The 15727-nt window shown below is 48.4% G+C and overlaps 3 protein-coding genes across 3 annotated transcripts; 2 read left to right on the forward strand and 1 right to left on the reverse strand.

Moving 5' to 3' along the window:
* The first annotated feature begins 5454 nt into the window (after positions 1-5454).
* On the forward strand, positions 5455-7938 carry LOC34619846 (40S ribosomal protein S2). The gene is made up of 7 exons (XM_026335573.1): positions 5455-5544; positions 5768-5869; positions 5979-6120; positions 6583-6788; positions 7144-7379; positions 7486-7702; positions 7798-7938. The coding sequence occupies exons 1-7, from the start codon at positions 5455-5457 to the stop codon at positions 7936-7938; spliced, it is 1134 nt and encodes a 377-aa protein (XP_026191358.1).
* A 629-nt stretch (positions 7939-8567) lies between these two features.
* On the forward strand, positions 8568-9738 carry LOC113146888. The gene is made up of 7 exons (XM_026335576.1): positions 8568-8682; positions 8734-8841; positions 8899-9014; positions 9185-9222; positions 9271-9325; positions 9381-9457; positions 9516-9738. The coding sequence occupies exons 1-7, from the start codon at positions 8568-8570 to the stop codon at positions 9736-9738; spliced, it is 732 nt and encodes a 243-aa protein (XP_026191361.1).
* A 458-nt stretch (positions 9739-10196) lies between these two features.
* LOC34619845 lies at positions 10197-14500 on the reverse strand. Its single transcript, XM_026335577.1, has 9 exons — positions 14231-14500; positions 13963-14057; positions 13684-13824; positions 13346-13550; positions 12870-13125; positions 12578-12644; positions 12397-12479; positions 10403-12094; positions 10197-10282 (listed from the first exon to the last, which is right to left on the reverse strand). Exons 1-9 carry the CDS (start codon positions 14498-14500, stop codon positions 10197-10199), a joined length of 2895 nt encoding a protein of 964 aa, XP_026191362.1.
* Between the last annotated feature and the right edge of the window lie 1227 nt (positions 14501-15727).

A 15727-nucleotide genomic window follows, 5' to 3' on the forward strand; every position in this document is an offset into this window, starting at 1 on the left:
CCCTCTGAGCTTTTAGAGATGAGGGGGTAGGAGTAGCTTAAGTGTGCATAGCTGCACCCTCTGAGCTAGTTACACAGAACATCTAGCGCACACGAAAATAACGTTGCGTCTTTCTGTGTCGACCTAACCGTACTCTGCAATAAATCGGATACATAACTAGCCTCAACAAAATGTCAATTCTCTAGTTCTTTGTTAGGTATGACTTGGGTATCAGGAACCACGTATAGCCTAGCCCACTACATTCACAGGCTTTTATACGATTTGTAGTGGACTATGCTGCACTTGGGTATATGTTACTGCATTGAATATAGTTATCCAAGAATTACTGAAGAATTTCTCCTGTTACTCTTTTGTTTATTGTTTTTTTCGCACAGCACTACTATCTTGATACAAGAAGATGCAAGAGCGCGTGTGCGCCAGATGCTGTGTGCGCCTAGCTGTTAATGTTTAGAGTGCCTACAGGGTGAGCTACGCACACCCTCGTTGTTCTCCCCTCGTGCAAGGACCTCTAAGGGGTGCGGGAATGGGAGGGCAGAATGCCTTTTGAAAGAGCGACTAATGAATCTCTCTTGAAATCATATTGATTGTGAAGTTGAGTGCCTTTTCCCGGGGCCTTCGCTAAAGCGGTACAGTTGGTAGCACCGCATGGATCGATGTAGCTTTTGCCCGCTCATCCAGTGGCTGTAGTTTTATTAAGATGTCCAATTTTCCTCCAAAATTTGCCTGGTTTTAATTGGAACAGTGGAAGCTTAATATTTCGAGTACTTTGTCAACAGGTTGGGAGAATAATTCTATCTGGCTGTGGAAGTTCCAGTGGCGCGAGGTCTTTTGAAGAAACAGAGGCCAGCCTGCAAAATCGAGTGAACGCAGTAGCTTCACAGCAACCATCGAAGCATGGTTTGTCCGCCGCGAAGAATATCTATGGATGCACCGATTAGTTGATGCCAACCAGTAAAGTATGGACCGTAAGGATTAGCGAGTCCTTCAGCATTTCATCAGCCAGTTGGCGGTGTACTTCACTTTCTGCCCCCAGATAAAGAGAAACAAGTGCCCCCGGCGGCATTCTTATTGAAGGTAGAAGCATTCCAATGACACAGCTTTTTTTCTGTAGAGACAGTCACTTTCCTGCATGGAATACTCCAGCCCATTTCTTAATAAGGACCGACCTTTTAATCTATGCCGAAGTCAGGTCAACAGCGAGCTCTGCGAGAACAGGGAAAGCCTCAGCATGAAACCATCGAGGGACGCCTATATTTGGAAATCTTGAACTCTTGTCTGCAAGCGCTGCAGCGTAGACGAGTAGCTGCTCTCTCAGCGGCTCGTTGTAGGCCTGTAGGAGGTGTTAGGTCAAGCGGTCACATGGTAGGCAGCCACTCAAAGATCGAACGACCACTTTTTGGAGCTTTCACAAATGATGGACTCTTAGAGGGTTCAGAAGCGAATGAGCTCAGCTCCTGCGTGTATGGCAGAAAAAAAGGGCCGATTTTGGATTTTACACCTGTGGGTGTCGGGGCTCTGTCAACCAACCCTAGCCTACTGCCGCAGGTGAAACAAGATAAGAAAGCCAGAAAGAACCCGCACTCTTGAGCACCCCCAGACAACCCCCAACAACGCACTTGTTTTGTTATGGGATGGGGCACAAAATCCGGTACAGTCAGCGCACACAGAACATCCAAAGGACTTTAACAGGGAGACCGGGCCTAGCGAAGGCGGGCTGACTGGTAAGCAAAGAAGGCCAATCAGGGAAACGGAAGGGCGCCCACCCAGGATGCGACGCAGTGAAGGTGGAACAAGGCCGTAATCAGGAGACTGACTACAGGGCGATTCTGTGCTGATACAAGCTTGGAAAAGGGTAAAGATTTGGCAGCGTCGTTTGGAACTAGATGTGAAGTGGATATGTTATCTGGAGACACGGTACAGAAGTGCAGGCTAGCTGTAACTCGCTAGGTCAGTCTTTAGGGACCCGGTTTGCGGATCAGGGTCAAAACGCATGGATTGACAACGCTACTGCAGTGGAATGCTTGTATAAATCGGGGCTAACTCCGACTACCATGGGCCGTGACAATTGTGCTAGGCTCAACAGCTATGACGTCATCCTAGGTGTGCCTTTTGGTGCCCCACTGTAGGGCGCGCAATTGGCCACAGCTCGAGGCTATGGAGGTCAATATACCATGAGAAGGAGAGCTTCCCAGCTACTGCAACAAAGCTAATAATCTTTATGATGAGTAGCCAGAATATCCACCTACAAAAGGTGAGGCAAAGCCTTCATGCGGGCGGTTCAGCAAAGCGATACGAAAAGCCAGTTCTGAGCGCGTACCCTCTCTTTGTGCCTCCGCAATCGTTTATTTATTTAAGAACCTCAAATACAGCCTCAGCCTAAGAAGAGCGGCAATGATGAAGCATAAGGAAGGGCTCGCAGCTGGCCTAAAAATTGATGGATTGCCAGCAGGCTGGCCCCCTGTTGGCCGTCCAGCGCAGCGCACTGAGCTCATCCGCAGGTCATCCTAACCTGTGTTCCTAGGTACCGGAAGCACACATAGCACAAAGAGGAGAGTGATCATCAGGCGCATTATTGGTTGACGAACGACGAAATGCAGGAATCGACCAGCGCCTATGGGGAAACCCCCATGCTGGCAACGAAAAAGACAGAAAGTGACGCTTGTGCAACGTTAGGCCCCTAAACTAAAATGCTGCTAAGAAAGCTCCCCATGCCTCATATTCGTGAATCACGTAAGCCTAGAGCACCTACGCCGTGAGTCTAACTTGCTGCGGGACAAGCCTCAGAGGAAGGCAAGCAAGTGTTCGCTTGCCATGAGAACAACTATTGGACATTCATGCCTTGGATGCAAGAATTGAGCGATTTGCGACAAGAATGGAGCGGGTTGGACGTGGCCTTCACCTGCAGGCACCCGCGAGGAAACTGCAAAATTTTACGGGCTTGCGTCTTGTCAAGGGGATTTCATTCTTGGGCTTGCTCGGGTTGCGGCGTTTTAAGTAGTTTACCTCCAAACTCAGAATGTGTAGCCTTGATAGAGGAGGCTGTTGCCGTATCAACTACATTTATCGGGCTTCTAGCTACTCCCCCGGTACATGCCCTGCGCTACCACGAGCTTTATTTCTCCCCAACAACCACTTCTAGTGGTGTAACGGTGCTTGTCACTCTCTCACAATAGGCTACGGTTTTCCAAAACACTAAATTATTGTTGGCTGTTTTGCATCGCTCCACCAAAGCCGAGCAGCGGTATCCCGTGGGGGAAGATGGACTCTAGGCAGCTTGATGAGGCGTGTAAAAATCCGGCACTACTAATATGGAAGCCATTTTCCTGTTCAAACCGACAATCACTCTCAAATGTACCCTACGCTGAATTCGGTCCTTTGATAGCCCTAGAGCTATCCTCTGGCTGGACTGCCTTTTCCATTACGACTCGGTACTCAAATCCATTGAGGGCACTACCAAAGTCGTCGCGGATGCACTCGGATGATGCCGAAGAAGCTCATTATTGTGCAGCACAACCGCTCTTATCGGTAAAACTTACTTGTTTTACCAAGATTGCTTGCATCCTATGCTTTCGAAACCCAGGCTCCAGCCCCTTTTGCCAAAATTCAGAATGACAGAAGCGTGAGCCACTCCCAGGTTGAGGATGACCTAATGTGGTTCACGACAGAGCGGGAACTGCATCGTGCGCTCCGCAGTGTTGTTGCGTGCAAAGCACATGTTCGTGCTCTTTGGAGTCATGGAAGGAGTCATTTCACAGATAAAAAGCTTTGACGCCTATCTTGGTAGCCTGGGATAAGTCCCGTGGCAAACGAATATGGAATGCAATGCTCACTTTGTCAGTAGCTAAGGCCGCGCAATTCTTCTAATTTCGACCTCACACAAAGCCTTTCAGTGGGTCTTCCTGATAGGCCTTCGATTCATATGACTGACAAATTCATTGTTGCATTGCCAGAGGTCAAGGGTTTGGATAGCATCTACGTCAATGTCGACAGTCTCACCAAATATGCCCGCTTCATCCCTTGCTTCAGCTTTGTCACAGGTCAGGAACTCGCTCAACACTTCTTGACTCATGTACGACAGCTTCACGGATTTCCCATGATCAGCATTACAAATAAATACACAAAGTTTGTTGCTGCGTTCTGGAGAGTCGTTACGACCCGACTACAAATGGATAATAATTTGACTACAGCGAAGCACCATGAAACAAATGGACAGTGTATCAATCGCACATCTCTACAGTAATTGTGAGTCCGTGATCTCACAAATCAAATTGCTGGTGTTGGTTTTCTTCCTTCTGCGGAGTGGATTCATAATACAACAGTATCATCGTTCACCCGTCCTTCCTCCGCACCCTGGTCTACACTGAGAGCTCTTCTAGTACCTGGGCCAAGAGCTGCTGGGCTATGGTTAGCAGCCACCCTTAGTAGCGGAGATATTGAGAGAGCAGCAGGCAACCCAACGCGAATATATGTGCAATGCTCAAAAGGGACAACGCAGAGTCGAGGTTAGCTGCGGTTCTGCACTATGGTACGAGCCTGGATATTTTGTTCTGGTGGATGGGCAGGTTTTATGAGGCGTGTCAAGGGGTTTGCAGGTGAAGATATTTGCGATTAGCTAGCTAGAATCCTTGGCCATCCTCGAAAGCATACATTTTCTAACTTTAAAACTTAAATAGACTGTATTTATTTCTGTGAAATGCTTATTAATTTTTCTCCGAGACCATTAAATAATACCTAAAGGTGAAGCTATAGAAATGAGTTTTCGACTGCCTTCACACACTTTGCTTGTCTCCTGCTTTTTCGTTGTAGGAGGCTCACACATTGGAGTACTCCGACCACAGCGAGGCACCGTGCTACAGCAGTTGCGTACACTAAGTCCCTCGTCCGTTGTTGGCTAGCGTGTGTTTCTGCCTTTCGTCCCTTCCATTTCTCCGAATTGATTGCCGCACACATTTGTTTTATTCATCCGCACTGCTTTTGCGTTTTTGCCTGCCTGGGGAGTGGCGATAAAAAGGAACTCCTCTGCCGGCGTGCATGCAGTTGATTTCGATGAAAAGACAAAGAACACATGGGCATGTGTTTGGAATGGGGCAAGGCAGAGCCGGCTAGGATACACGTAAACACTTTCTTTTAAACGTGTTGAATAAGGATTCGTAAACTGGGTTCGTTGGTTTGTTTACTCGTTTTTCTAATTATTTGCATAAAGTTCTTTTCTCGATACAAGAAGAGGCTGTATTGTGTGCATGCGCACTAGATGCTGTGTGGAGCTAGCTGTGAATGCATGAAGTGCCTGAAGGTTGCAGTAGCGTGCACCTGAGCTGCACCACTCCCCTCATCACGAGACTTCTGAGGGGCGCAGTCAGGGGGGGAAAGGTTTATTTCGGAAGATACTCAGTAACTTTTTATTAGGCTTATATTGAGTTTGGGGTTAAGTATGGAGACCCATGAAGCCGTAAAATGTCATACGCCATATTGTACGCGGGGTTGTCGGCCAGAATGGGACGAACATTGCGCCTACGAGATGAAGATACAAAAATGGCACAAGATGTAGCATTCATACTACACTGACGTAATGTGCTCACATGCTTCGAAAAGGCTAGTTCCCTACTATCTTGAACTGCGCCAGAAACGCTTACGTTTTAAATGTTAATGTCCTGCAACCAAAAAAGCCGGACACCAAGCACGAACGTTTATAAGGATCCATAATCATTTGTATGCATATCAACAAGCTTGAATATCCGGATATTGCTGTTTTGCATCCTTGTTACAGCGAGCTCTTGAGGCAAGCCCCACCGCTTCAGCCGACATACAAAAACGAAATCCCACGTCTGCCAACCCAATGCACGGCAGGACAGGTTCTCAACGGGCGGACGTAAAATAGGTGGATACAGAGGAGATAATATAATTATTGTGGGGGTTGTAAGTTTTTCGCAGCTTACGATACACTGGAAAGCGTGGCAAATTGACAACAGACGCTGCAGGTGGCTGCGGCTTCGGGAGCACCCCACCCCGCCTTTGCTTCCAAACGGCATACGGGGACTGGCTGGCTGCGAAGGCAGAAGTTTGAAGGTATTTTCTGGGGATCCCCTTCGAAGGCGTTGTGCTACCCATCCAAAATGGCAGGTTCGTTAGGATATGCGAAAAACCAGGCCTCTGTTGTTGCTAGTTGCTAGCCTGATTCTGCACAGGACTGTGGGGGTGCCTCCGGCCCGTTTGAGCTTAACATCTAACACGCCGAAATGCATTGTTGTTTGGATGCATTTACTTTTCTGAAGTGGAAACATGTGGCCTCTTCTAGGGGGAGGAGCTTGTGGGGTTAGTGAGGTGCCGTGAAGTGCTGTGCGTCGGGCTGCGGGATGCATGTAGATGATGGGAATTCATCCGTGGGGTCCCTTATGTTCTTCTCTACTTCCGCAATTCGCTGCAGTATATGAGTGCTTCACGGATTCTGCATCTGTTTTTCGCTTGGTAGTAGTGTAGGCGGTTCTCTTAGGTGGAAGTGGAGTAGGTCGACATTACCTATGTTGAGCACCTCGTTTCCATTTACACAATGAACATGCCTCTGATGTCTCGTGCCTAATGCAGAGCGCGGCGGTTTCGGTCGTGGATTTGGACGTGGCGGCTCTCGTGGCCGTGGCAGGGGACGCGGCAGGGGCAGAGGCCGTGGCACTGCTGAAGATGATCTCAAGGACTGGGTGCCGATCACCAAGCTCGGACGTCTCGTGCGTGCGGGGAAAATAGCTTCTATTGAGGAAGTGTACCTGCATTCTCTTCCTGTCAAGGAGTTTCAAGTGCGTGGCGAAAGGTCTTCATAAGCAACTTATCCCTGTAGGGTTGTAATGGATTCGAAGGGAAAATATGAGTACAAATGCTGTGTCCGATGAACCAAGGATTTAAAGCGCTTGTATGATGACAAACGTATTCCCCTTCCGGAGAACTGACGGAATAATTGTCCAATTGCTGTGTCTGATTCAAGCGCTTTTTGTGTTCCACTGCGTTCCTCTGACGCCGTTTCGGTGGCAGTGCATAATTCATGCGTGAAGTTCCCGAGTTCCCCCAGTTGCCGCCGGGTATTACGCTGTGTAGCTTAAAGAGGGATTATTCGGTGCAGTATCTGTATTGAAGTTTCTCCGACCGAATGCTCAGATCATTGATCACTTCTTCCTGCCGGAGGCAGCTTCTCGCCCCCTGAAGGACGAGGTGATGAAAATCATGCCCGTCCAGAAGCAGACACGCGCTGGTCAGAGAACCCGTTTCAAGGCATTTGTTGCCATAGGCGATAGTGATGGGCATTGCGGTCTTGGCGTGAAGTGTGCAAAAGAAGTTGCTAGCGCTATTCGGGGTGCCATTATCGCTGCGAAGCTCAGTCTCATTCCTGTCAGGTACGTATGTCAGGCGGTATGACCCTCCATCGCATATTCATCTGACGTGGAGATCTGTGCATCCGACCAATCAATGTAGAACATGATGAGGCATTGGTCTTTTCAGGCGCGGATATTGGGGGAACAAGATCGGCGACCCGCATACGGTGCCCATGAAGGTGTCAGGAAAGTGTGGTTCTGTCCGCGTCCGGCTGATTCCGGCCCCCCGTGGCACACATATTGTCGGTGCTCCTACGACAAAGAAAATTCTCTCATTCGCTGGCATTAAGGATTGCTTCTCGGCTTCTACTGGCTCAACGAAGACTAGGGGAAACTTTATGAAGGTGAGGTTAGGCCGTGACCGGCGTTGCTATTTTCGGCATCTGATCCTCGAATTATAGATTAATTCTCCTATGTTGTGCTGATTGTGTCTCTGCAGGCTCTGTTTGATGCTCTGAGACAGACGTATGGGTACTTGACCCCTGACCTGTGGAAACCGAGGCTGTACACGAAGTCGCCTTTCCAGGAGTGGTCTGATTTCCTTTCTGGGACCAAGGATCCCATCGTAACTCGTGTATGAGGATGCGGTGCCAATTGGGTGGCGGTACACCTGGGCTAGCTTACGGGTCCAGCGACTAAATTTCGTAACGTGAATGTATCCGAGTTTGATTCGGATATGAACCCTGAGGCTACTAAAATGGTCCACCTTGATTGCTCTGCTGATGCACCATGGTGTATTAATGCCCTTTTCCCCGCCTACGACGTTTAATGTTTCTCACGAGGACCGGTTTAGTCACCAATAGCAGGTGTTAGCAGCTACTAAGTAGGTCCACAGATTCTACAGAACTCAAGTTGAGATTTATTGTAGAAGCCAGTCCGACGACTTGGCGGATACTAGCTGCTGCAAGCTGAAGGAATTCTCGGGCACCTCTGCGTTTTTAGACTTCAATGTGTTGTCCTGACCGCTCGGTGTATATTTCTAATTTCGAGCACCCAGTTATAGGGCATGTCTAGAACGTATGGGTTAGGTTTTGGAGGGTTATTTCCGAAATGTGCGGGTCGGAGTGATATCCTGTAGCTACACCTGAACGCCCTCCGTCACGTTCTCCCAGTACCCAGTAAATTGTATTCTTTACCACGGATTCTTCATAGGGCCCCATTCATACTCATTTTTGCTATCGTGTGTGTTCATGTCCACGATTTGCGGAGATGGTGAAAGTGGCAAGCAGCATACTCCTACCTCTTTTGGCGAGCCATGTTTCGGCCGTGTCAATTGAACATGAGCATACAACGAAGCGTCTTCATCATACATCGCGACTAAAAAGTAATTAAATTTGATGTTCTACATCCGTTTCGTTTTGGAACGAATCCCCAGGATACGTTGACGCTTTCCTGGAGCTGTTCAATCCGGTTCCCCAAATTTCGAAGAACCCGGAAAGGATGCTCACAGAAGAGCAGCAGGCATTTCTCGAGAGCTCAGCTGGTGCGTCTCTGTAGAGTTTTCGCTAGTTTCTGCCGACTGCGCAACCTGGATGTCTAGATCCTCGCAACACGTACCTCGTGTGGCAAGGAGCAATGAAGGTTGCGAAGGAAGCGGGTACTAACGCAGACTACGTAAATCCAGAGATTCTGCTGCCACGAGCACTGCATCAAATTGTAAGCGAATTCAGCTTCTCAAGAAGCAACTACCCTTTTGACTTTATTCTTAGGAGGCCGCGACCCAAGCAGGCAAGTATGAAACCTTGCAGCCGTGAAACGTGGCGACCAACGGGGGACCACCAGAGCAGTCTGGTGACTTCCAGACAGCGCGCGATCTCCGTCAAGAGGCTGCCGTTGATATTTCTCTGGCTATGAAAACAATGGGGTATGCCTGTCTGAAGTAACCACTCTGGCAAATCACATTCCATGTCAGGAACCTTCTCGGCATCGAGGACCAAGATCGTTTCTGGAGGAATTGCATTGCCAACGTAGGCTACATACTGGCTACATAAATGACACCTTTTCTCACCAGCACACTAATAGGGAAAAGAAATGTGGAGAGGTCGTGAAGACAGCGTCAGCAGGCGTAGCCTGGCCTTTCTGGAAATCGTTGAGTCTCTGTAAGTATGATCTGCATGCCTCCCTACTACAGAATTTTCATATTCACGCCCACCAAAGTTTTCATGGAGCCGGAGCTCGCCTTTTACGAACCCGCAGCCAACGTGAACAGGTTAAACGAAAGCTAGACAAAATATCCACTGTTCACACGAAGCTAGACGAACTTCGTGGTCACGCACCCGACACTGAAGAATTCCGCAGTCTTCTTGAAAATGTGTCTAACCTCTTTCAGGAGCCCGAACAGGTGCGACGTGGTACACTACGGATCCATTTAGTAACTTAACCAGCGGGAATTCAGGCAACGACATGAACGAACTGTTTGAAAATGCACGTTTCCCTAAAACCAACGTGTATTTTCGTCACTGTTGACAATTCCCAGCAATGCAGCCCATGGCCATCCCGGTATTTAGCTGCAAAGATATTAGCACACAATGTAGCTTGCACGTTGGTGGTCGTGCCCCATGTCTACGGTGTTACACTAGCGCACGAGTGGTGCGACGAAATTAACCTTTTCAGTCATTGAGTCTCAGGAAAAACACATAGAGACTGCTCGGTTAGCTACATTGCACTGAAGTATCCTGTTTACATCGCTAGCTGTACAAAAAGCGCTAATTTCTCACTATGAAATACCAATTGAGGGCTACAAAATAGCCTATGACGTCAAATGATGATGGGGACTTAGGGTATCTGGTATTGACATGCTACGCGGAAGGAACCAGACTCTCTTGACGTGAAATGGCTTTAGACGAAATTGTTGGGTACGACGTCAACGATGTTAGCGTCATCCTCCTCGCTTGCCTCTTCGTCATCCTGTCCATCTGCATCACCTGCGGCATTTGCATCAAACATATATCGGCAAAAGTTGATTCAACAATAGCCAAAGGTACTAGTGATTCTGGGGAAGGTGTCGTGAGCGCGCTCGACGACAGGGGTGACGCAAGACTCACACAACGAGTCGTAAATGAGAACCGCTCCATCAGAAGCACCGGAATATGCTTCTCCTTTCTGGCCATTCCACGCAACACAGATGATATCATGTGTGTGACCAGGAGTAATTATTTGCTGCTCTGCTCCTGAGAAAACGTCGTAGGTGCAAAGCACCCGGCCTCTTCCGTGGATAACGTATTGCCCGGTGGACGATATGGCTGCTTGCTTGCCCCAAAGTCGTCCGCATGCTTTTGCACTTCCCAGCTCGGCTAACCTTCGCACACTGGAATGTTGCACAGCACGTCTGGGCCGCGAATCAGAATTAGAGGTTGCAGGGCTGGATCTATTGCGAATTATGTTAAGACTCATGTAAACAAAGCAATGACAGCCGGTAGCGGCATTCCACAAGCGGATTTGTCCATCGTCCCCCGAAGATATAAGGTAAGAACCAGCTGGGCTAGGTACAAGACACGTTACTGCTCCATCATGTGCACAGACCTGAAAAAAGTGGTTGGCATCCATAGTTAATTTGTTAGAAGCATTTTTATTGCGTGGATGAGGACTCATTGTGCTCTGCAGTCCATCTTCGCTTATCACCCCAAGTCCGCACCATTCGCTGTCACGTGAATTATGGACATATATCCTCTCGCTGGGCATGTTGTGTAATGACTGACTAGATGCTGTTCCACATCTTTCTTGGCCAAGCTCATGCCAAGCCTCTTCCGAAGCGCCCTGTGTGCTCTCGGCAGTAGAGGTCCCTCTTCGACTTGCGCGGATCTCATTTGTTCGCAGTACTTGCGGATCATTACTAGCTATACCATCGATTCCGGCTGCAGATGGGACCTTGCATGCACGATTGTGTGCCCTTAAAAGTTTCCCATATGTACTCATCAGCTCCGCTAGACGGTCCCCCTGAGTGGCATTGCGATCCGCCAAAACCGGAGTATGGAAAGCACTTTTCTCATGGGAAGGTGAATCATCAAAGCGACGTTTGAAAGCCACGTTTCTCTTGTTGACTGCATCGCCCCCTGTCTCAAAACCATGTTTCTCCGGAACGTGATGGCTGGCACAGGTTCTGTCACGAACAAACCCAAGATCGTTGTTTGCAGCGGAGGTTGAGTCCTGACCACCAAAGGAACCACTGTTACACCTTGCAGCTGGAAACTTGGTGTGCGGATCGGCCATGTCATGTCCACTGTACATGCCAAATTTTTTCTGTTCATGAAATGGTGGGCTGCCATCTGATTCCGGATCATGCCTGGGACTGCCACGTGGATGGCATATTTTCCTGAGCGACGAGGAATCTTGCACTTTTTGAAGTTTTGATTGTCTCCTCTGCCCTGACACTCTGCTAGAGTCAATCCGATCATCCATACGGTGTAGTGTTGACCTTTTTCCCTGAGATTGAAGCTGAGGCTGGAGTCTGCCAGCCACAGGCTCATACGACTTCTGCATATGTAGAGTAGAACTCGCTTGCAATGGTATGACTGGGGAAAAGGAAGCGTCCATGGAGAACGCAGCGGAAGCTGCTGCTGCCGCCACATTATCGAGATGGAAATCCCTTCCGCCAAAAATGCTGTCCTTCAAAGCCAGAAATGGTTGGCCCTTTTGAGCTTCGTGTAGAGCTACCTGTTCACCGGGATAACCCCGCCCGAAGAAACCTTCGCTATGCAGCAGCTGGCGGAAAACAGGTGATTGGGATCGTCGATTGCCTGCCACAGGCGTGAGGCACAATGCCGTACTGGCCAACAATGTACCCCAAGACGACCCCTTCAGGTTTTCAGTACATCAAAGTAAGTAGATATCAACGTGATAAAACCATTCTTGTATGCACTCGACTTATACCTGACTATCTACCACACCTCTGGTGTTTTGTTTAATGTAAGGCACCCACACCTATCGGCTTGTTTCTCCAAAAATACTAATAAAAAAACATCGTGAGTGCACAGTCTGTAGCAGAGCGGATTCATAAGGCACTACGAAAAGATTAAAGCACTACATGGCTGTAGCATACCAATAAACTCGAGATCCGGTTTATTCTTGTCGAAAATCAGTACAGGAGAGTCACCCTGTCGAAGATCCCACTTCCTGATCGACCTACAGAAACACATCAATCGATTCAGGGGCCTCGTAAAGATCAATTGAGTGCATTACAAAAGTATGGGGTAACCTAATGTAATTACGCGTACACTGACCTGTCAGAAGAACCCGAAAATAGTTGGTATGAAGAACACAAGTCCCATGCTGCCGTCACCACGCCACCTGAGAGAAGCCGCAAGTATTGAACAGTATATCAAATTTCTAGGTCATGCAACTGCAGTAAATTTAATAAGAACTTGTAGCGGCATGATAAAGCACATTCACTTGATAACGAAGACACCCACACAGGAGGCTCCACATGTCAAGGGAACCAGGTGCGTCAAACTCAGTCCGATAAAAAGGGCTAAATGATATGCCTAGAAATCACAGGACGCGGACGCCGCTCACCATTATGGCCAAGCAGAGTCTGCTGGGCGACTCCACATCTCATATCAAAAATGCGGATTCCGCCATCTTCACAGCCTGCAGCAAGTAGAAGATCCGCTGGTGCTTCTTCCGAACAAGACTGTGAACCTGCCGTTAGCGCCTTGGTGCTGCTGGAAGCAGCTTTTGTTTGGAATACCACCCGGTCAAAGGCACAGCAAAGGATCGGACTCTCAACTGGGATGTCCAGAACACAGTCCCAGGCACGCGTGTCCCATATCTGATCATTCCACATTTCACAACAGTTCACAAAATAGATTTTTGCTTCTAGAGGAACCTCAGTCTATCATTACCAGCCGAAAGAGCTTGACGGACCTGATAAGCAGAATAGTATTGGACTCCGGATCACCCTTCTTCCTACATAAAGTGGACGTGTGCGTGGTGAGGAAATCGAACGAAACTAGAGCAGAGGGGTCACAGACGACAGTAGATCGGGATACCTTAAGAATTTTGTCTAGTCCAGCGGAGACGAACAACCCGTTATCTCCTGGCATGAACTCGACGCAGGTAGCAGAGCGCGAGTGACCTCTTTGAGGCCCAGTAGAAGAGGCAACGTTGAAGCCCTGCCGAGTGGTGCGTTTCCCCTGGACAATTCGTGATGCCGCTGGTTGAAAGCGCAGTGGACGCAAAATGCGCCGCGGAGGCCTGCATGGATTGAATAAGCAAAGCCAAATATGTGGGTATTGCTATGTTCACTCCAGAGAGACATGCTAGCCAATACAATGTGCAGCACAGAAATGTGCGACCTGTCCGTTTTCGCGGTACTTCCCTCACTTGCCTGTCAGGTTTTCTCTGCACATAACCAACAGGGTGCACCTTTGGATCTGGGCCGAATCCTCCATTCAGGTTCCAAGCCATGTCTGCCTCCAAGTCGTAGAGGGCGATACTGCAGTCCCTACTGCTGCTTAGTAGATACCTTCTGCATTGCAGAATCAACGCAAAAGTTCTCAAACGCACCAAAATGGAATGCAGTTATGCGGGTGGTACAGTGGCACAGGAATGATCCACGCGAGCTCAAACGGCCAAAGAGACACGGCCATTCTGCAGTGCGGCTTGCCTCGTGTGGTCCAAGGATAGACGGGTGATAGATGCAGAGTGGCAACTCAAGAGCGACCGACGGCAGGTGAGCGATAATGACTGGATGGCCGCTGTCTATGAGCACAAAGGGCATGGTCAGATGACGAAACATGTTTTAGCGGGAAGGGGAGATGCGCATAAGGGATATAACTGATGCGAATTGCACACTGCCAAATAGAGTAGGGCAACTACATAGCCTGTGGATGACAGACGCTGCATGCTCCAATATAATCAACTAAACAGCTTGCCTCAGAAGAGTGCTGCAGCGCTTGCAAGTCATGAAGCCGACGGGTGCTGTATCGTCTGTAGTCGATGAAAACATTGCCTGTCAGCTCGGTTCTCTGGCTACTCCATGAAGGCCTGGAGACGACCTCTGATGGACAAGTCAAACGATAAGCCTTTCCTATACTTCCTATTGAATGGTTGTGCAAGGGAGGCACACGTTCTGATGCCATGCAGAACTGAAGGCTCGGTGTAGCCGCTGTTTCCACATCCGATAAGAGCTTGCATCCCGGCATGTAGACTGCGCTTTTCCTCCTCCGACAGCGCCCTTGGTCCACAGACCTACTATCAGGCACTGCACCCTTCATGCTTGGAGATTAAACATGTTAGCTTTTCTGATCAATGCAATTCGCAAAGTTGGATGCGAATCAAACACGAAACCCCTGCTTTTACCCACAGATCTCCACAGTGTTACCAGAGTATACCCTAATGTCCTCCACAGATTGATGTGTGTGGTGGTTAATAATAAGTTTGTTCATGGCAGCTTGTACAGTGAGAATAAAAATGGCGAGCCGATTGCGGCCTTCCTTGAAGTCTGGTTCAGAACAATGAAACCCCTCACGGAGAGCCCTGGGTTACATGATTCATATGGCATGATTTAAAATGGATTGATTAACTTCCGAAGAGTTTTGTACCCAAGAGTAGCTTTCGGGTGCTCCACCAGCGCATCCTGGGAGGGTCGTGGGTACCCTGCTCCCGACTACACAGTGTCGTCGAAGATCTCGAGTATCTTCGTTGGAAGATTTTTATGCACAGCGAAGGTTTATAAACTAGAATATCCATATGGCTCTATGACATAGGACCGGATGGTATCCCAAGTCCATGGAAAAGAGCTTCCGTGAGACCTAGCACGTTGGAGCAACGCGGCGTATCGCATTTCTAAAGAATCGAGAAGCAAGCTGCCATGGGTTATGCTATTCAAAGGAAGATAGAGTTAGAGCAGGGGCCTAGGCCAGCTGTCTCCCGTACTGAATATGCATTGTTCAGTATTTGATGGAGCGATTTTGTATTAGTTCAGGACGAAGACCACAGAATCAATAGCACACAAATACCAAAGGTTACTTGGTCTAATACTGAATCCTATTGCAGCTTTATAGTGCTGTTAGCTTGCAGCTACCACGAGAAGAATCTGTAGTACGGTTAGATTTCTTAATATTGCATATGAAAGCTACATACGGGCAAGCCAGAAGATATCAATAGGAATTAGGAACAGTTTTAACAATCAGAAATATGCGTTGCCACTGCAAGCCACGTGAAAATATCTTCCATAATGGCATAAACGAGATTTTTCATGGCTGCATTCAACCAGGGCAGATAATGTGGCCTACCGAACTACGGTCTTCTAAACGGTCCCACCTTTCAGTGTTATCATTTTTTGGTCTTACTATAGAGAACCATGATGATAATTCATAAGGCCAAGGCGATCACCGCCGTCTACATCCGCCAGTTTCTATGAAGCATAT

This window comes from Cyclospora cayetanensis, unplaced genomic scaffold (genome assembly GCF_002999335.1).
Source record: "Cyclospora cayetanensis isolate NF1_C8 unplaced genomic scaffold, CcayRef3 CcayRef3_contig_73, whole genome shotgun sequence".
In the NCBI taxonomy this organism is placed as follows: domain Eukaryota; phylum Apicomplexa; class Conoidasida; order Eucoccidiorida; family Eimeriidae; genus Cyclospora; species Cyclospora cayetanensis.